General features: G+C 39.0%; 1 protein-coding gene across 1 annotated transcript; it reads left to right on the forward strand.

The window, feature by feature from the left end:
- The first annotated feature begins 1,844 nt into the window (after positions 1-1,844).
- Positions 1,845-4,011, forward strand: OLIG1 (oligodendrocyte transcription factor 1). The gene has a single exon (XM_034434502.3). It carries the CDS (start codon positions 2,138-2,140, stop codon positions 2,837-2,839), a length of 702 nt encoding a protein of 233 aa, XP_034290393.2. The 5' UTR covers positions 1,845-2,137; the 3' UTR covers positions 2,840-4,011.
- The last annotated feature ends 17,471 nt before the right edge of the window (positions 4,012-21,482 follow it).

Consider the following 21,482-nt stretch of genomic DNA (forward strand, 5'->3'; position numbering starts at 1 on the left):
TATTGGCAGTTTATATCAAAATCTTTAGGGTGATAATGTCAAAAAGAACTGTAAGAAACTGCAATAGTCTCTTTCCTAAGTGGAGGAATGGATTTCAAATGGCAAATACACTTTAGTATCAAGTGATAGTGCTGACACAAAACATCTGGGTTATTTAATGAGATCAATTAATTAATGAGATTTGAGATAGTATGGACTTACTACAGAGTTTGAAGTCATGTGAGTAGCTCAGTAAAAGTGTCAACTGAGCCTGCAACTGCTTTAAAAAAGGGCAAATTCCATGCTTGAAATCATTAGGAAGAAAACTGAAAACTGAACTGATAAATTAACATTGTCCATACATCACACCATTGTCCATGCATCACACAGGGTATTACGCATATTATATTGTTCAAGATTATGCAACTATTGCAACAGAAATGATTAGGGAACTACAATAGTTCCTGTATAAAGGTTAAAGCAACAGTATTCTTTAATTTGGAATGAAAGTTATAGAAGAGGCAATATAATAAAGGCACACAAAATCATGAATGGCATATATTTATCAATAATTTATTTTCCACCCATCAGGTGACACAAGATACAGAAAAATCTTCCTCCCTCTCTCAATGTTACAGCTCAAGGTCATCACTGAAAATTAATGTTGGACAGAAGGAAACAGTTTCCATACAGCATATAGTTGAACTGGTAGCAAGCATGCAAATAGTTGATTTGGGTGATGAACAGTTCTATAGAAGATGAGGCTATGAGTAGCTACTTCTTTGATGGCTGTTAGGGGGCTACTGCTTGCTGGTCCACCTCTTAGATATTCTCAGGTGCATCCAATTGTTACTATTTGACAAAAAATGCTGAATTATATGCCCTAACATCTGATCCAGGAGGCTTTTACTGATTATTCCTAGTTCTCACTGTGCTCAACTGTGAAGGACTGGGACTCAAGAAGCAAAGATATAAACATGGAGTGAAGCCAGAGAGAACTGGTTATTTCTGAATTCCAATTATGAAGGATAAGAGAAGGAAAAAAATATAGAAATATAATAGCCTTACACTTTGCTTGCTATGCCATTGTATTGTCCACTGCTGAAAAGCAGGTGGCTTGGGTAGACATATATCTTGGTTGGCAGACTCATTTCTGCCAGTACTGTACCATACACAAATGGGACATAACATGTCAAGAACTTTTATTCACAACTGTCTTCTCTACACAGGATTCTGGATGCAAAACAAAACACAGGGCAGAAGAAATTGAAAGCTGACATACATTAATCCAGAGAAGTGCATAAAAGTATGTGTGAACCTATCTTTGAGGTCCCAAAGGTGCTTTTTTCAAGAGGCAACTAGACTTTCTGGTGTTTCTTTGAAGACGTTTCGCTTCTCATCCAAGAAGCTTCTTCAGCTCTGACTGGATGGTGGGGAATGGAAGGATTCTTGGATGAGAAGCGAAAGGTCTTCAAAGAAACACCAGAAAGTCCAGTTGCCTCTTGAAAAAAAGCACTTTTGGGACAACCATGACCTGGATGACTGAGAATCTCCATAGACATCTATCTTTGGGGTGCACATGACCTTGGCCCTCTTTTATTTTAAAATTGTCATCTGAAATGCCTTTTTATAAATTCTGCACCTGTAAAAAAAAAGGGGGGGCATTAATAATATCAGCAATAATTAGAAAACACAAGCGAGGGGCGGGTTTTCTGGAAGTTTGGGCTAAGCTACCAGGAGACTCAAAGCTCAAAACCGAAGCACCAGACTTCACAATCAAGGGCTTGTCCACCGCATCGTTTTCCCTGAGCACTGGTGGCAGCCAATGAGCGCCTCTCATCCTCCAGATCGGCACGCCCATTGGCTGCAGCCTGTCATTCCTTCGCTCTAATACAGGGTTAGAGTTACAGGATCCGCGCTCAATAATCCATTGCCTCACATCTCGGCGCTAATCGCAGCAGGGAGATTAAAATAGTGATTGATTGATCGGTCGATCCTTACCCCCTTTTTTTTTCAAATAGTTCTCCTTATCCGGCTGACCGCAAAACCCGAGCGCCTCCACCCCCCACCCGCCAAATTCCCTGCCGCCTTTTCTTCTCACGAGCTTTCTAAGGCGATGACAGCCCATTGCCCGCTCTGAAAAGCCCGCAAGGCCAGCATGTTGAGGCAACACTTCTCGTACGAGCTGGTTCGCTACACGCAGGCCCCTCCCGCCTTGCTTCCCAAACAAGCGGAGGACAGCAGGCCGGACTTTGCGGCGGAGCAGCTCCAGACGCGATCCGGGACTGGGAGCAGCCGGGCGGGCGGTGGCAAGAGCGAGCAGCAGCAGCTGCGGAGAAAGATCAACAGCCGCGAGCGGAAGCGGATGCAGGACCTCAACTTGGCCATGGACGCGCTGCGAGAGGTGATCCTGCCTTACTCGACGGCTCATTGCCAGAGCTCGCCCGGGCGGAAGCTTTCCAAAATCGCCACGCTGCTCTTGGCTCGGAATTACATTCTTTTATTGGGCAGCTCCTTGCAAGAGCTCCGGAGAATCCTAGGGGAGATTAGCGGCTCCTCGGGTCCCAGGCTGCTGCTGGCTGGACTGCCTCTCTTCGCCGCCGCCGCCGCCGTCGCCCCGGGCCCGGTGCTGCTAACGCCGGGCCCGGTGAGCCACCACCACCTGCACCACCACCACCACCACCCGGACAGGCTGCGACCGGCCAACAAATTCCTCTCGGCGGCCCTGGAGGAGCAGCAGTGCGGCCAAGTGCACGTAGCCGATGGGGCGACCCTTTGCTCCTGCGCCGCTTGCAAGTTCCCTCACTTGTTTCCTTCCGCCTTCGAGGTGGCCGCTGTGCAGACGCACTTTTCCAAATGAGCCTGGCCCTCCTGAGCTGAGGAGGGATGGAGATGGAGGGGGCCCAGCAGGCTGCACTCGAAACGGGTGGGAGGACGGGGCTCCCACCCGGAGGACTCAAGGATCCTCGCGGCTTCTCCTTTTTTTATTGTTCTGGTCTGGATGGAGCGACAGCTGGGGGCAGAGAGACGAGAATGTTTAAGACCCTGAAAAGGACGTTTTTGCACCTTTTCCTCTCAACTCGGGTGCGCGATCACTGGAACAAAAGTCTGATTTTGGCCCTCGAGTACAGATTTGAAAGAGAGGGTGAGAATGGGGCAATTGGTAGTAAATAGGTCCAAATAAATAATCCAACTCTAACCCAAGGTGGCCATGTGATGAATGCAGCTTTGCACAGGACATGGAATCAATACCAAGCCTTCTTGAGATCTATAAAAGGTTTCTTGAAAGACCAGAAGGGAAGAAGCTTTCCTCTGCTTGGTGCAAAATCCAAATGAAAGCATTCCAGACAAATGGCCATCCAGCTTCTGACTGAGCACATCCAGCAAAGGAGAGCCATGGCCCATGGCATTTGGTCCCATTGTCAAACTGCTTTGTCAATTGGGATAACTTCCTGTAATTGGACATCTTAATCTATGTCCCGCATTCTGGGATGCAAAGAACAAGTCATTCTTCTATAAGATTCATTTTCAGACACTTGAAAAGTATGATTCTAACCATCCTCAGTTATTTCTGGTCTTAAACATGTCCAACTCTTTCAGGGTCTTCTTGTAAGGCAAGCAGGATTCACACTACAGTAGTGACTTTTGGCATCTAATACAGCATGGACAGAAGTTTTCAAACACTTCAGTCATGGCTTAGTGACATTCAGAAATGCCATAAGATTCTAGTTGAGTTCCTGGCTAAATATTCAGTGTTTTGGATAATCTTGGTAAGGTTTTATACTGGGCACCTGTTCCAATTTTTCAGATTCTCTCTTAAGTGTCAGTGCCCAGAAACTCATGATACTAAGAATGTAATATAACACTCTGCTTCTGGGATTTGAAAAATATACTAAGCTGTATTTGCCTTTTCAGCAGCAATGCCAACTGATTCATATTTAGCAACTGATTCCCCCATTCAATATCTTGTATTTGATTTCTTTTTTTACATGAAGAATTTTCTCTATTAAATTTCATTCTTTTTTCAGTCAATATATCTAGGTTATCTTGAATTTTTTTCTGTCTATTTATATATTAGTTATTGTACTCAGTTTTGTAGAATCTGCAAATCTATTAAGCACTTGCTTCCACTTATTTATCCACGTTAATGAAAATAATGATGAGTCAAGCCTAACCCTGTGACACACCACTTGATACTTAACTGCAATTCAATGAGTATTCTTTGAGCAGTGTTTTCAAGCCAACTATGGATCCCCTTAACAGATATGCCAGCCGACCATTACTTAACTAATCAAAATGTCATGTAATATTTTTTTAGAATTGAGTTGCTCCTAATGCAGTGGAATTTCCTTTCAATCAAGATGTATAAGATCACATTTGTGTCCCTAATTTCTGAGGTGTACTCAGGCTTTTTTCCCATGAAATCAGTAAACTTAACTGTGCTTAAGTCCTACTGTTCCATTGTCCAGTACAATGACTAGTCTCTTCTATTGATGAAAGTCTTTGCAGTTCCGAGACTGACATTTGTATTCTTATTGCCTACTTATATTAGTTGTAGATTGTCTATCAGTGACAATCCACAGTTATTGCATTGTTTGAAAATAATATAATTTGGTTTTCAAAAATTACATAAAACAACCTATCTCTGCTTATGGAGAAGCAGAGATTAAATCCTATAAATTAGTTCATTTAAAGTACGAATATCTGAGTGTTATGGGTTCTTGATTGATTTTGTTTAAACTAGTTTAAATACAATGTTATTCACATACTTTTGTTCATATGCCAGCAACTGAAATATCTATACAGCAATCACATTTATAATATTAGCGTTTCAGTCCTAAGCACACCTATTAGGAAATAAGATCCACTGAATTACTGGGCCTTACTTTTAAGGAACCAGGAACAGAATTTATCAGAGCACTTCTAAATTGCACTCAGAAAGAGAAGATATGGATGTACTGTCTTCACAACTTTGAGTGGAGTGATTGTAGGCTTCTTACCAAGTGGTCATCAATTTGCATGCACAGTACTCTGGTGCATTATTATTGTCTTAATGTAATGGATTAGTCTAAAACAATTTAATATTTTTTGTGTAACAGCAAAAATGAAGATACCTCTATAGCAATCCCAATAATACCAACTTAAGCTTCTCAATAAGATATAAGAATATTGTACCATATCTAGAAACTGCATAGTCAGAAAATCACACTGAATATCTGAAGAACTGCTGATGCTTAGGTTTACAAGGTAATACAGAGCAAAATTAACCAAATCATTTTTAGGACCAACTACATTAAAAGCAGGATGTGGATGCTGTAGAGCACAATTATGCTATAGAGTACATCCCATTCACTTCGATATAATTACTCCAAAATATTTATTATGCTTTGGAGATTGAATGTGTGATCCCGTTGCGAACTGGTAGTAAAGGTAAGTAGAACCCACCCCTGCCCTGCTGCCCTAGCTGACCTTCACAATTTCTTTCTTCCTGCTGCTGACCACGCATGTCTGGCTTGGCCCCTTACAAAGCAGCTGCTGGCCACATGAAGCTTCCTTCCTCATGTGCACAGTTTTTTTCACGAGATCTGGGGAAGATGGTTTCACAGATGCCTTGGAAAGGGTCAGGGCAGGCACACCTCAGTGAAGAGAAGCAAGACAGTGAAATTCAGCTGAGGCAGCAGGAGTCTAAGAGTTGAGGGCGACTCTGGCTGGGACTGGACTGGGGCAGCTGAGGTTTGAAGACTTGAATTGTGGTGGGTGGGTCCAATTGACCAATGGAATTTGATTAATAACAACAATAGTGAATGCTGGGATCACCGCTGCTAAGAGATACGGTTACTTGACATCGCACTTTATGAATGCATCACTTAGTGATGAAAATTCTGATCCAATCGTGGTTGTAAGTCAAGGATTGCCTGTAGAAAGTTTTCATTTGTGAATTTCACAATTTCAGGGGGGGGGGAAAGTATTCATAATCAGATGAAATAATAAAACTCTGGAATGCTCATGTATGGGACATATTTATCTTATTTATAAAAGTGACTGGGGGTGTACCACAAAGCTAAAACCACTTATACAAATATTAAAAAATAAAGAAAACAGGACGAAAGAAATTAGAGATGTCAATAATAATGGAGTCACATCACAAATTCACTCCTTTAGAATATTTAACATTTAAGTGGTGGCTATGTCCCGAAGCGAAGAGGTATTGGAGCAAAATACAAGTTGCAAGAACTAATTAGCTGCAAAATTGAATTAATCCCGAAAATATTTCTCCTAAAAACCAAACACGACAAAAAAATAAGATATTTGTTTTTACACATACTTACAGCAGCAAGAATTGCCTATGCGCAATATTGGAAAGGAAATAAAGTACCACCAGACGGATTAATTATTCAAAAAATATTTGAATGTGCCAAAATGAATAAATTAACTTTAAAATTAGAAGAAAAAGAGGATTCAGAATATTATGCGGTGTGGGATAAATGGTATAGGTGGATTGATAACCGAAATAAAAACAGATAATGTTTAGAAGAAAGTTAAAGATGTACATATATAATGTAGAGTCTATATGAATAATTTATCCAACCTGTTTTTGGATTAATGACAATGTCTGCTCAATTATGTATTGGAATTTTGAAAAAGAAAACTACATATACATACTCCCTTTTGCCTTTCAGCTCCAATCCAGGAGCCCTCAGGAGGCGAAAGGGAGCAGAATGCCCCCTCCCACATGTTGGGGTAGGCCAGGTGTCTCGATAGAAAAACACTTAATCTTTCCCCTGGCTCAAGCTGATGAAGGGAGGAGAACTTGTGGCTCAGAAGGTTAATTCAACTGCCTAACATGCAGGAAGCCCAAGTTTGAATCTGAGTAAAGGGTATGGCTAGCTGATGAAAGCTAAAAAGCTTGAAACATAGTAGATCTATACTAGTCTCCCTTTATTTCTTTATCAGCAAAATATAAATTTGATATATATATATAACTTTTTTTTTTAAAAAATGGCCTTCTCTGTTCAATAGCTTTTACAGTACAAAAACTAGCAATGGATTAGCTGTTTTATTCAGAGCTCATGCATGACAGATCAGAGGTGCAGTTAAGGCCTAATTATACAATTTAGGATCAATCAATCAATCAATCAATCAGTGACCAAGAGAATTCAAGGGATGCCTGACCTGTGAAATGCATCCAGATAATTCTGCAACACAAGCGGAGCCCTTTCAGCTAGAGAAAGATGATTATCTACACATAGAGAATAACAAAATGCATAGTTCTTCAAATTGAAATATTTATATTCATGGAAAGAAAGGGGAAATATATTGGTCTAATTCAAGTGCCTTCTTATGTTGCTCCAGTCCTCCATGTCAGGTCTTGAGCATCAGTTGCTTTATTTATGTTAATGGATGTAACCTCTCACTTCACGGCCACAAAATTTAAAAATCGCCTGGTGTTTGGCTATGCCTGAATGTAACCTAATTCAAAGAGATGTCAAAGGTCCTGGTAATTTATTAGAAGATGTGATAACCAGGAATCAGAAGATTTCTAGAGTAGCTGAAACTCACAACTTTTTACCATTCTTCACCATTCCTTACAATTTATCTACCTTTTTCTCATTCTTTATTATTTTTAGCGAGAAGCAGCTGCTTTGAACCTAAAGGATCTTCATGTGCATGTCTCATTTGTTTAATTCTGTTATCTTGTCCTGTAAAACAATAACCTGGATCTGGATTAGAAAAAACTTGGAATGATATGAGTTAAACTGCCTGTTAAACTGGGTTTAGCTATATTTGCCTGAGCCAAACAACATACAATTCTGACAACATATAATTCTTGAGGTGGGGTACTGAGATCTGATCTAAAATGCCATGGAGCAAACAATAAGAACCATGGTAATCAAAGCAAGTTGATTTAAAATGAGCAGTTTATAAAATTAATTCATCTTTAAATGTGAGCCAAGAATTAGAAATGTCAGAAGCTGCCTTATACTGAGTCAGAGAATTGGTTCAACTTGCCTGATGTTGTTGATATTATTTGGCAATGGCTGTCCAGCTTTGGAACCAAAGTTTAAGCCTTACCTGGAGATCTCAGATATTTAAGTTGTTACTATTAAGCTTATAATTCAGGTGCTCTTCCTTGAGTGACAGATTCTCTGCATTTGAAAGGATTCTGAAGAATATAGAAAAAACTAAAATGTTGATGATTATAAACTGAATTTAAGGGCAAGTTTTATAGCTGCTATTTGTGATCTGGATTACAGGGAGAACTACCTTTGTTTGAATGGAGCTCTATAGTGCCATGTTGCTTGTGATACACCAGTGATGGCTAACCTTTTTGTCGTCGTGTGCTGAAAGTGCCCTGCCCCCATGCACATGCACACGTGACCCCCCGCAGTCCGTTTTGGGTCTAGTAGGCCTCCCTGCAGCCTCCTGGGACCAAAAATGGGCCACGGGGGGGATTGCAGTGCATCGCCCCACCAGTGGCCCGTTTTTGGTCCCAGGAGGCTAAAGGGCGGCCTGCTAGGCCCAAAACAGGCCACGGGGGGGCGCACTGCTCCCCCTGTGCTCCCTCCCCGCCCCTGCACATGCGCACTCGACCCCCTGCACCCACCCAAGCATGCACATGTGTCTCCCGCATGTGGCCCACCCCACACACATGCGCGACAGAGATCCAAAAATCAGCTGGCCAGCAGGAGGCACGCGTGCATGTGGGGTGGAGCTGAGCTGGGCGACAGCTTGCATGTCCACAGAGAGAGTTCTGTGTGCCACCTGTGGCACACGTTCACCATCTCAGTGCTACACTGTAATATGTTTTTTCCTGCTCCTGAGAGTTGAAACAGGCACTGATGAAGTAGAACAGCATTTGTGCATAAAGATCCATTTACTTCCTGGGAAGAGATTAGGGGAAAATGTCTGCAGCCTTATTAATTTACAGCACTTCTTTACAATATGAGTAATCCGGATAGATACCTGCATAAGGAATTGTTCCATGAGTGCCATTTGGTCACATTCTATCAGGAGTGAGCAGATTTCAAGTACCGTATCTACTTTGTGGTTTGGTTTTGTTCTCTTTTGTTTTAACTAGACCTTTTCACATCTACCACTTCTCCACTGAATCTACATAAACAAGAGCTTAGAAGACAGAATCAGAAGTCATACTAGCAGACTTCCATTAGTATATAGAGTCCTCTTTTCCCCTTTTGCAACGCACCAAGCTGTAGAATCTTCTAAAGGAGAATAGATCTGTTTCTCATCATAAACAATCAGCAAAATGGCTTCTATTGACATCTACATAATTAGAATTAAATTCTAAAACCAGGAATTTGGTGTGTTGTTTACTAAAGTAATAATTTCTTTCAGTCAAGCTCAACTTCTGATGGCCACCCTGGCACTCCTCACCCTCCATGTAATTGTATTGGCAATAATATGAAGGTAGGTTGCCACTGCTTTCTTCTGAGAATTTCTTTTTAATTCCCAGTTCATATTTTAGCTCTGAATTTTCCAAATATGACCAGTGGCCAACCATATTTAGTTTTCTGAATATCAGCCACAATTAAGTACTAGTTACTTAGCAGGCTTGCTATTTTAGTGTTGGGTCTAATTAGAGTCTAGTTTTGTTCCAGGCAAATTATATCTTCTCTTAATTTTTAGTAGTATAATTTAAGAAGTGGAAGATTATTGTTGAACAAGTCAAACTAAAAAAAGCTTTGCTCATGTGTCACAGATAATTCTGAGTTCTGTCAGTAGATTGCAATCTACTTTCAGCTTACTTTAATTATTTTATGCCAAGAGTGTGTCTTCCGTTTTAATAAATATTTAATAATACTCTATGCAACAGAATAGACACAAATGTGACTATCCTTCTGAAAGAAATCAAATTAATTAGGATTAATTGAAAATTGCACACACACACCGCAAATATTTCTATCCTGGCTGAAATTACTACATGTGGTTCCAACTAATTTTTTTTCATTTGATTTGAAATTTCACATGTATCCCCCAACTCTGGAAGTACAAAAATAGTTACATCAGCGTCTATCAGTTTTATAATACAGTCAATCTCACTTTGATTTATATTTCAAATACTTTTGGCATATAGAAAACAGAGAATTTGAAATGATCCAAATCAAAATCAGATGGGTAAATATACCCCCGACTGACAATAATTTTTTTCCAGATAATATTTTTAGAGTTGAATCCAGAGAGATACTCCTCCTCCTCTTTTTATTTTATTTTATTTTATTTTATTTTGAATTTATATACCACACCTTCTCCCGAGGGACTCAGGGTGGTGTACAGCCAGATAAAAACATACAATACAAACATTAAAAACAATTAAAAATATATATATTAATTTGGCCCCAGTTTAAAAAGACAAACCAATTAAAATATTTAAAAATATGTTAAGCCAGCCCGGCTTGCTGAAAAAAGAAAGTTTTAAGGGCACGGCGGAAGGCACCGAGGTCTTGGATTCTCCTTATCTCTGGGGGCAGCTGGTTCCATAGGGTAGGTGCCCGCACAGAGAAGGCCCTCCCCCTGGGGGTCACCAGCCTACATTGTTTGGCTGATGGCACCCCGAGGAGGCCCTCTCTGTGAGAGCACATGGGTCGATGGGAGGTTGTCAGCAGCAGCAGGCGGTCTCAAAGATAACTAGGTCCTATGCCATGAAGCGCTTTAAAGGTGGTAACCAACACCTTGAAGCGCACTCGGAAGACCACTGGGAGCCAGTGCAGCTCGCGCAGGAGCAGTGTTATGTGGGAGCGCCATGCAGCTCCCGTAATTACCCGCGCGGCTGCATTGTGGACCAGTTGGAGCTTCCGAGTGCTCTTCAAGGGGAGCCCCATGTAGAGAGCATTGCAGTAGTCCAAGCGAGAGGTGACGAGGGCATGAGTGACTGTGCACATGGAATCCCGATCAAGAAAGGGTCGCAACTGGCGAATCAGGCGAACCTGACAAAAGGTCCCCCTGGCTACAGCCGTCAGATGTTCCTCCAAGGATGGCTGCGTATCCAGGAGGACTCCCAGATTGCGCGCCCTCTCCGAGGGGGCCAAAGACTTGCCCCCAATAGTCAGCGATGGAGTCAGCTGACTATATTGGGATGCCGGGAACCACAGCCACTCAGTCATGGAAGGGTTGAGCTTGAGCCTGTTCCTCCCCATCCAGATCCGCACAGCCTCCAGGCACTGAGACATCACTTCAAGGGCATCATTCCATTTTATGAAATGGAAGCTAAATGGCTGCAAAAGAAATGATTATTTAATTACAGTACTTTGGAGTATACATCTCTTGCAGTGTTTGCAAGTGTATTGTGCTGAACCAACTGTGCAGTTAACCACTGGGACTAACTACATCAATATTAATTAATGGATGAATGAAAGTATTGGTAGGATCCATGTGCTTACTAGAAAAAGAACACTGGAATTACTAGTGAGAAATGTCTATAGAAGCTTTGAATTGTATTGTAAAAAACATAAGATGGAGTGTAATGTACAGTCATGGGTCCAGCTAGTTTAGTCTATAACATACATTTGGGAAGCTCGGAATTCTGGGCAGGATGGCCTCTTTCTAATATTGCTTTTCTTCAACCAATATTTTAAGGCATGACGCTTAAAATTCATGAGGTGATAAATAACCATAAATAACCATTTTCCTCAGTCTGAGATGGATTATGCCAAATGGAAAATACATGCGGTAAAGAGTTGAGATACAATTTTGCTTTGAGCTTCATTAAAAATACATTTCTTGGTAACGCATAGTGGAATTCTTCATACTCTCCGTTCAAAATCTCAACTCCAAGGAAACTTAGAGAAACTTCACAACTGTAAGATCAACGATTGAACATCCAAACAAACTATTGATCCAGCTGTGGTAATGAAATTTTAAGTAGAAAGTCATCAGGTGGAAGACCACAGATTTGCACATGAAACAGACATTTGTGTTTATTTTTTGTTTATTTTTTAAAATCAGGTTCTTGAGTAGAAAAGTACCCTTAGTTGATAGTCAAGCTAACTTGTGGTGTTAATAGATTCTGATGGTTGAGAAAGAGGGGGGGGCAGTGCAGAATTTAATTTAACAACTTACAATACATCCACATGCCCAGAAAATGTGGACAGCTTGATAGGGTTCACTGAGCCAAAGAAGTAAGACCAAAACAGTGCATTAATGTATAGGGGAAGAATAGTTGCAATCAGTTCTCTTGTGAATTGGACAGAGAACTTGGAGATGAAGCAATTATCAGCCATCGGGGATTAATAGTAAAGTCTGAATGCCAAGCTGTATATGTTAGGGGCAGAATATGTTGCCTATAGAAAACAACAAAGAGCGTTTCTTACTATTAAGTGAGATTAAATGTAATGGCCTGATTTAATCACAAAGGCAGAATTAAATTCAGATGGCAACTTCAAAGTGGACACATGCACACAAGCTACTGCATACATTTACATATAGCTGGCATAGCTTGGCTTGCATCACAATAGGATAAAGTTTCTTTGGCCACTTAAACAATTTTCCATTCTTTGCTTTTCATTAAAATTCATTGTATTTATCTCTAAATTGCTTTTAGTTAATAAGATGGAGCTAAGAGTTATAGTTATTCATGGAAGTCCATGCATAATTCTTTCAAGTAAATTTTTAATTCCATTAAGTTTTTTTTAAGCAAAGGAGTCAAGAATAGAATAGCTATAATCAGGTAGCTACAAAAAGCTACCAAGAGCTGCTGTAATAAATTATACATCTATTCTTGACTCCCCCCCTCCACAAAATATCAATATTGCTAATTATAGGAGTTCAGTCCATGAAAGCACCTTCCTTTCATCCTAAGAGAACACCCATGTGGTAATTAATGCCAAATGAACACTAGGTCATTTCTGGTGGGGGGAGGGGGTTAATCAGCCTTCTCTAACTGAAGAAACCTCCGATGTTTTGGGCTACGATTTCAATTATTTCCAGCCAGCATGGCTGATGATTAGGGTTGTAATCCTACCTATCAAATCTGGGACAGTTGGTTTCTAATTAATTAAAACAGCCATTATCTTTTTTTTCTCCAATATATATTTGAACTTTGAAAGTTTGTTGTTCCACACAAACTTGTTACATGCTTTGATAAACAGTTTCATAAATCCAGGAGTTGGAGAACATAAACCAAGCTCTTTTCCTTTAAGTAAATTTTGGCTACTTCTTAATAAACGTAAAATGCACGCTTTGCATTGCCACCAAAATATACAAAGATGCAATCCAATATATTTGTTCATTAATTGGCTGAGTTGTTTGGTTAATAGCTCATTATCAGTGAAATACACTCCTGAAACAAAGTTTATGTGGCACACATTCAAATGAACAACCTTTCTTCTGAAAGGTACTTTAAAGGAAGAAATGTCTTCTTTTACCTTCCTTCTTACCACTATTAAAGGATAATAATAAAAGCATAAAAGACCTGCAAATAGAAGTAGAACAATCATGGCAAAAGAAAGCTAGGATAGTACTAGCAGTAATAGATAACTTGGTAGTAATTCCCAAAACATTTGGAGCACTACTTTAACACCATCGGCATTGACAAAATCACCATCAGTCAATTGCAGAAGGCAATTTTACTTCGAATAGCTTGTATCCTGAAACAACTCATTTAATACCCTCAAACAATTTCTGCCTATCTGAGGTCCTTTGTAAGGACTCAATAGGTGAATAAAAATTCCAAATACAATCTAAACATCTGGCTGTGTGTCTAACCATAATAATAAGGTGAATAAAAATGCCAAATCCAGTCTAAACATCTGGCTGCCTGTGTGATCAACATTAATAATAATTAAGTTCCATTGAGAATTGATTAATTACTGATGAAGGCAGTTTAGAAATCATGATGCCATTAGTAGAACTTCCAATGGAAGGCAATCCTGGACAAGGTGCATACCATGAAAGAAAAAAAAGGTGCAGCTTCTGTCTAATCATCAATGGCAGAGACCAAGGCCCATTTCAAAGCATAATTACACATACTATGTTTAAATATTGTCTGCACATTGAATATTTTGGCTGCAACACTAGTTACACTTGTTCAAAAGTTAATCTCAATGGACTCAAAAGGCCTCAATGTGCACATTTAAAATTCTGTTTGAAATTTGGAAAATTGCTTTAAAAAATCAATATATCAGTAGAAGTCTGCCAATAATTTAGCAAAGGAAAAGTTATTTATAAAGGCTCTTTATCCTCTCAGTTTATACTTCTGGAGACAGTTCATCCATTATGAAAACAAATATACATTCCTAATTTAGCAGCAATTGGATTAATGATGCTTATTAAGTTTCATCATACATTATGTTTCATTTGTAAGTTAACAGTAAAGCTCAGATTTAAGAAAACATTTTAAATAACCTCCACTTTGGAATGATGTATAGTGATAAGAGCATAACTTTTTCACCAGTTTTAATAAGTAGATCTCAGTTTTCTACCAGCAATAATAGAGATCCCACAAATAGCAAATAAATCCATACCTGTCTAAGAACAGCTTATATCAAAAGGTGGAGATTTGCTCCATGCAGAACATCTACTGTAGTATGTTCGTTGTGGTAGGAATATGATTGTCTTTGCCCTCCTTCTGTACACAGTTGCACAGCTGCTTAGGATTCTGTACATTAAAAAAAGCAGCAACCAGTTTCAGCATGTTATCACTGTGTAGTCTTGCTTGCAGGAAGGGCAACACACAGTTTTATATAGTATCTTATTCTAAACAGTAGCCGTTCTATTTTATGGTGTTAGCTTTCCTGGACTAAGGCCCCTTCAGTAGATATATGGAGTCTCATCTTGTAAAAGAAATAACTGTGATTTTTGATGAGGTATGTGGGATAGTAAAAGATGAGATTAGTAGAAAATATGTGCACAGGATACACTATCATTGATAACTACCTTAGCATTCCCACATATATTCATACACACTTCCACTAAAGCTTTCCCCTCAGTATTGAGCCTTTGATAGTATATGGCATGCAAGGCAATTAATAACAGCCTCTGAAAGATTTAAAAATTTGAATGGAATCTTTTCCCTCAAATAATTACTTGCCTTCCATGCCTTGAGAAAAATAAAAGAACTATCAACAAGAAAGAAATTAGCACACAATACAAATGGCTGCAGATGCCACTTCTGAAAATCACTGATAATTTCAAGATTAAAATGCCCTTCAGTCAAGCACAACCCTCAGTGACATGGATGACAAATTCATATGATTTTCTTGGCAACAGTAAGGAAGTGGTATGAAAGTGCCTTTTTCCAGAATGTCTTTTCTACTTCCCTTTCTAGTTTGTAGTTCTGGGATTTCCTCCTGGTTTCATGTCCAAGTACTAACCAGACCCAACCTTTCTTGAATTTCACCAAGACTAATTAAGATGGTGGAGAGGGGCTAGGGTCCTGCTTCATTTAACCCTTTTTGTTCTATCTAAACAGGACCTCTCTCTCTGTCTCTCTCACTCTCTCTGTCTCTCAGTTATGTCTTCTACTCCATCCTCTTTAGTTTCTTATGCCACTCCTGATGTTTCTTTTTTTGTTTTTTCTTATGGAAGGGGAGAGGGGAGGCCCTGTACTTATATCTATCCCTGAGAGTGATTGATTTTTGTGTGAGAATACTTATCTGCAGCTTGGAGATTAAGGTCTGACATCTTTCCCTTTCTCTAAATTGAGGAGGGAATCCTTCCGGGCACAGCATAACACCTTGTCAGCTGCTTCCTTGCTGGGTAGATATTAAAAAAGACACCTTACTTATAGACTTGAGAAATCAAAACCATCACTCATGTCCTGTTGTATGGTAATTTTTATAGGATGTAAAGTTTTACTTATCAGGCAATAACATCCTGCATGGTATACAAAGTTGGTAAACATACAGAATTTTTATTTTCTGATTACAATAAAAAATATCATCAGTACTGTGGCCAAACTTTCTGAGGCAGCAATTGAAACATATCATTAAACACTAAATCTCTGTAAATTGGGAAGCGTTACCATTCCCTCCTCAGAAAAGCACTGCTGGGTCCAACCATACTGGAATATTTTCATGGCATGTTTCTTGAGGGACCATCTCACCCCCATCATATCTATCTGGAAGGGTATAATTTTTTTTTAAAAAATATGCTTTTATATATTACAGTGCATGAATAATAAATCACAATAAAGTGTTTTGGGATTTTTTTTTTTTTTGCTTTAATTTATATGCCGCCCTTCTCCGGAGACTCAGGGCGGCTTACAATGCGTTAAGCAATAGCCTTCATACTTTTGTATATTTATACAAAGTCAGCTTATTGCCCCCACAATCTGGATCCTCATTTCACCTACCTTTAAAAGAATGGAAGGCTGAGTCAACCTTGAGCCTGGTGAGATTTGAACTTGCAGTAATTGCAAGGAGCAGATGTTAATAACAGTGCTTTAGTCCACTGTACTACAGGCTCTTTTAATTAATTAATGTAATAGATACTATTACATTAATTGTAATAGTATCTAATTAATTGGGATTAATTAATGTAATAGATACTGTATATTATTTCATAGGCAATTATATGTCATACCTGCATCAATCTCTATCTCTCTATCATCTCTACCTCTAATCTCTTGACCTGGTCCTAGCCTCCTTTAATGTTGCTTTTGGCAAATGTATATACTGTACACATGCATGTGAAATATATCATGCATACATATTATTTAGGTGGAAATTTTCTAGAACTGGTTTCAGCTAGGTTTGATAAGGTTAACGATGTGTGATAGTCAATTTATAATTTTATTCTTCTTACATTTTGTGAGGGATCATCAAGTTCAGGGATCATCATCTTTTCAGGTAAATATGGTGAAATTTGAAATAAATTTAAATGGCAGATTTGAATTCTGATATTTCAAAATATTTGCAGTTCTTCATTTCATTTCAGCTGTTGCATCATTTTTTTAAAAATGAGAAAGATGCATTTCTAAGTTTTCTAAATGGTTACCTTTATGATAAGGCCTATACAGAACCATTCTGAACATATACAATGTCTTCAGCTTCATAGTATGACTTAATATAGTTCTAGTTTAATCCACAGGTATGGACAAATGACTATGAGTTAGCGAGCACCATCTGGATTTCTGTAACTTTGATTTCTGATAAGCCAGATATTTTTTCTTTCACTTGCCTGATTAACATAAAGATCTAACTCAGTAATGATTAAATCTCAAGGGGTGCATATTTTAAATTTCACAATATGCTTGAAGCGCTTACTTCCCCGGTACTTCCGGGTCTCTTCCCATTCAGTGAATTGTATTCCAAAGTAGAATGATAGCTGTCTTTAATAACCCTGCCCAAAGCTCTCAGGTGAAAAACAGGACAGACAATTTTAGAGAACAAAAGATTGAAGTTGTAGTGTGACAGGGATAATTCTTGAATTGTCCTTCCAAGCAAAATTAAACTTTGGGTATCCAGTGGAAATGATGCCAAGAGAATTGGCCAAGTTTCTTGCCTTGGCTATCATCTTCCAGCAGATTTTCAATTATTTTTAGTTTTTCAAGAACCACACCATAATCATGCATTGTTTCTTTTTATTTGTTACATTACCCAATTACATTACTAGTATTGAATGTTTTTTTTTTTTAAATTCAGCTTTTTCTGTAGAGCAGGAAAAAATGACTAACAATATGGGACTCCAGTCAACTAATCTTCTGCACAACTATCATTTATTTTAATCTTTTTATTATTTCTTTTTGGCCAAGGAATTTAAATAGCATTTGACTCAGATTATTTTGAGATTTTCTTTGTGCCCGGGATAAATTTTATTGTTTTATAGCAAGTCCAAGCAAAAAGGGAAAGTTTTTGACTCATGGAATAATATGTTTGCAAGTCCTCTCAGTCCACACTTGCTAAAAATTGCTTCAAATGAAGTGACTGTTGAGAAATGGTAAAATAGCAAGAAATGATAAGAAATGACAAGAAAATATAAAGTAAAAAATATTACAGCTTAATTACTGCAGACAGTTGTTGATCCAGCTGATCACATTTTAATAATTTAATTTAATTTTAATTCAATGACAAATAGTGTGTACAAAGCACACTGGGATCTCCTCGAATCATATTATATTGTATCCAAACTTGGCTAAACTTCAAAGAATTTTAGGGGATTTAAGAGGCCCTGAGGTGAATTCATCCCAACCATTACTATGCATGGGACAATCTACGCTAGGCAGGCTAGAAGTACCATGCATACTTATAAGGTTTTGGAGTTAGACTGGTTGTTAATTTAACTAGATATCATACTGGTGCAGTAGGTAGATAGTTTCACCATTCACCATTTCCCCAGTCTGAGTTGTTCTTTTGGTTGTTTTCAGCCATTGGCAAACAAAAAGCTACACCTTTCAAGGCAAGTTCAGGGATTGGTTTTCTGATCCATCCTCTCAAGATATGGAGGAAATTGCTGCTGTTCCTTGGAGTGGATGGCCCCATTGTTTCTGCCTGTTTCAGTAGGAAGAGGTTACCAGATTCTCACCATTCTGCCCAGGATAGCTTATGGAATTTGATATTTAGGATGGATGTTTTAAGTATGGTACTATTTTCATCTTATTGTAGGTTTTATTAATGTGTTGTTGTTTTTTATAGGTAAACTGCCTTTGGAGACGTTCCTGCTTAAAGTCAGCTTAGAAACATAGTCATAATTATGGAATAAATGTATAAGTAAGTGATAATTATGAAGCCTTGAAGGTTTTGAAAATGATTTAGGAGAGAAGGGCTTCAGAGCAGTGGTGAAATCCAAATTATTTTACTACTGGTTCTGTGGGCGTGGCTTGGTGGGCGTCGTGTGGTGTGGCTTGGTGGGTGTGGCTTGGTGGGCGTGGCAGGAGAAGGATATTGCAAAATCTCCATTCCCACCCCACTCTGGGGCCAGCCAGAGGTGGTATTTGCCGGTTCTCTGAACTGCTCAAAATTTCCACTACCGGTTCTCCAGAACCTGTCAGAACCTGCTGGATTTCACCCCTGCTTCAGAGCCTCAGGAAAACCTGAAAAAATGGAACCACTATTTAAGGGGTAGACTTATCAATGTTTCAAACAATGGTGGCATTTTCTTTGAGGCTCATGTGAAGTCTGGAAAAAGACGTGTGTCTTTTAATGTATAGCAGAGAGGTATGGTGCCTATGCACATGCAACATCCTGAGCAATTCTTCTGAATCCTTTTTAATGCATGCACAGCCACAGAGGCATGATTTGTGGGGGAGGGGAGAGAATTCGGCAGAAGACAAAATTAAGATTTCACTCTCCCAACATAAGTGCTGGACCTACAATATGATCTAGAAGTGCTTCCAAGTTCTTTGCTCTTTCTTAATCTCAATTATAAAGCTTGTATCTTTCCCAGTAAAGTATGGCCTAAAGGTCTATGTGTGATGTGCGTGGTTATGTATGCATGTGGGCTGTACACCCATCTTTCTAAACTCATTGCTTATCTGGGACGATTGTGTTAGAACTAAGCAATAGAATCCGACCAGAAAATCCTTAGTTTCTACTGCTTTCAGCTTTCCCTAAAAGAGTGGATTAGCATTAAGGAAAGTGGCATTTGGCCTGCCTGAAAGCTGGAACCAGAAGAGCAAGCTATGATTTCTGTGATTCTGGCCTTTTGTTAACCCCGAATAGCTTTAAAAAAAATGTGTTACAAAGCATTTCTACAAGAGTGTTGAAAGCTTACATTTTGTAAGATCTATTCTTAAAAATAGATAATGGTCAATGGACTGATTTAAATGAAAAAAGAATATAAGGCTGTTATTAACAACTGTCTTGTAAAACAACTGCAACAACAGAGGAGCCTCCGATTCATGAATGGTCACTAACACAAAAGCAGCACTTTCCTTCCCATCTGGCTTTGTTTTCGCAAATGCAGTCTATGAAACATCTTGATGGCTTTTCTGTCCCCATAGGTGTTTCTGGTCTGTTGCCAAATGTGTCAGGCAGAACCATCTGGGTCTGAGAAGGTTCTGAACTTCCCCAGGCTTGGCTCCATATGCACAGCTCTGCAGGCATCCCTTGCCCTCTTCAGGACTGCTGTGAATCAAACTGATTGTTATTCAGGTGGGATGGCCCAGCCATGAACTGCACTAATGAAAAAAAACATACTGCCACCAAATACTGAGACTCCTGGTGAAAGCCTCCCTCTGACCTCTGTTCACCAGCCCCTTCCAATGGAAGGGATTCAGGTTATTCCCCTTCTGGATTTCTGCACCTTCCACAGTTACCAGACATCTCTGTAAAGCCAATCACCAACTAACCCCTCCCCTTGCCTTGTGCTGGGTAGTAAGGTCAATGGTGCTCAACAATTCAACGTGGGAAGTCTTGCTGAGGAAGTACCCAGCCATAAATTTCACCCAACAAGAGCCCCCTATCAAGTTGGCCTTGTTCAAGACACTCCCAGATATTAATCACAATAAAGTCTATGGTTTCTGTACTGTTGGGCAGAAAGACTGAAATGCTTGCAGGATGAAAAAGAAAAGATTGCTCATTTCTTACTATTTTATTATTAATTGGCTGAAGGAGGAAGCAGCAATTCTAGCAGCTTTATTGTGAACTACCTAACATGAGAAACTAGGATGTATTGAATGGGCACTTTTCATTTGGGTGACTACAATTATGCTGATTAATAAGGAAAATGTTTCTTAACAATGTATCTAAGGAGTAGGGTCTTCTGTGAGATCTTTAAATATTTAGAACCACCTCAGCAGGGATGGCTGATATCAGTATGTTGACTTTAGGTTCCACATTTATTTATACTTAAAAAAGACTCATTGATTCTAGTTTAAGTCAATAATAAGATCTTATTGATTTCAGTGGGTTTTTTTTTTTACTATGACGAGGAAAGGATCCAGATCTAATTTAATGAACCGATCTTAATTTCATTCTCTCCCTTTATAAATAATCCTAATATTCAGAAACTCAGGCACGTACATATTTGTTTACATATATATTGAAAACAGCTTCTCAGATGCGGTGTCCTATAAAAACACTTCAGTATCAAGCAAAGAGATTAAATATATTTTACAATGTGGGGCAAAGCTGTTCTATGTGGAAAGTATTTCTTGTTTGCTATAAAGATCTGTGTTAGATCTAGGAATTTATGTCCCTTCAGATCTTTCTAATGATACCCCCAACATCATTTAGCTATATTTGCCAATTGTAAGGAATGCTAGAAATAGTAATTTTGCAATATCTGAAGGCTGCAGACTCCTTGACCCATCATATTAATTATTTCATTATGTAACACAAAAACTGGTATATGGACATGGTGGGAGCAAAAAGATTTGTAAAGATGGAAAGATATGGAGAAATAGAATGGATTGTATTGTTGTAAATTAGATTAGTATGATGAATGGATGAGGCAATACGTGCTATGTACATAAATGGCACATCACTTGGAATAGCATCCATTCATATTTGAGTTCCAGAATGTATTCCTTCAAAAGAAATTCAAATCTCTCTAGAAATGTTATTTCTTATTTGTTATTCCTTCTCATCTTGGTGGTTAATGCAGTGCTG

This window comes from Pantherophis guttatus, chromosome 5 (genome assembly GCF_059756535.1).
Source record: "Pantherophis guttatus breed Tessera chromosome 5, ASM5975653v1, whole genome shotgun sequence".
NCBI lineage: Eukaryota > Metazoa > Chordata > Lepidosauria > Squamata > Colubridae > Pantherophis > Pantherophis guttatus.

Excerpts from the sequence above, each read along its gene's own strand:
- OLIG1 (XM_034434502.3), top strand. The coding sequence starts at position 2,138 with ATGTTGAGGCAACACTTCTCGTACGAGCTGGTTCGCTACACGCAGGCC.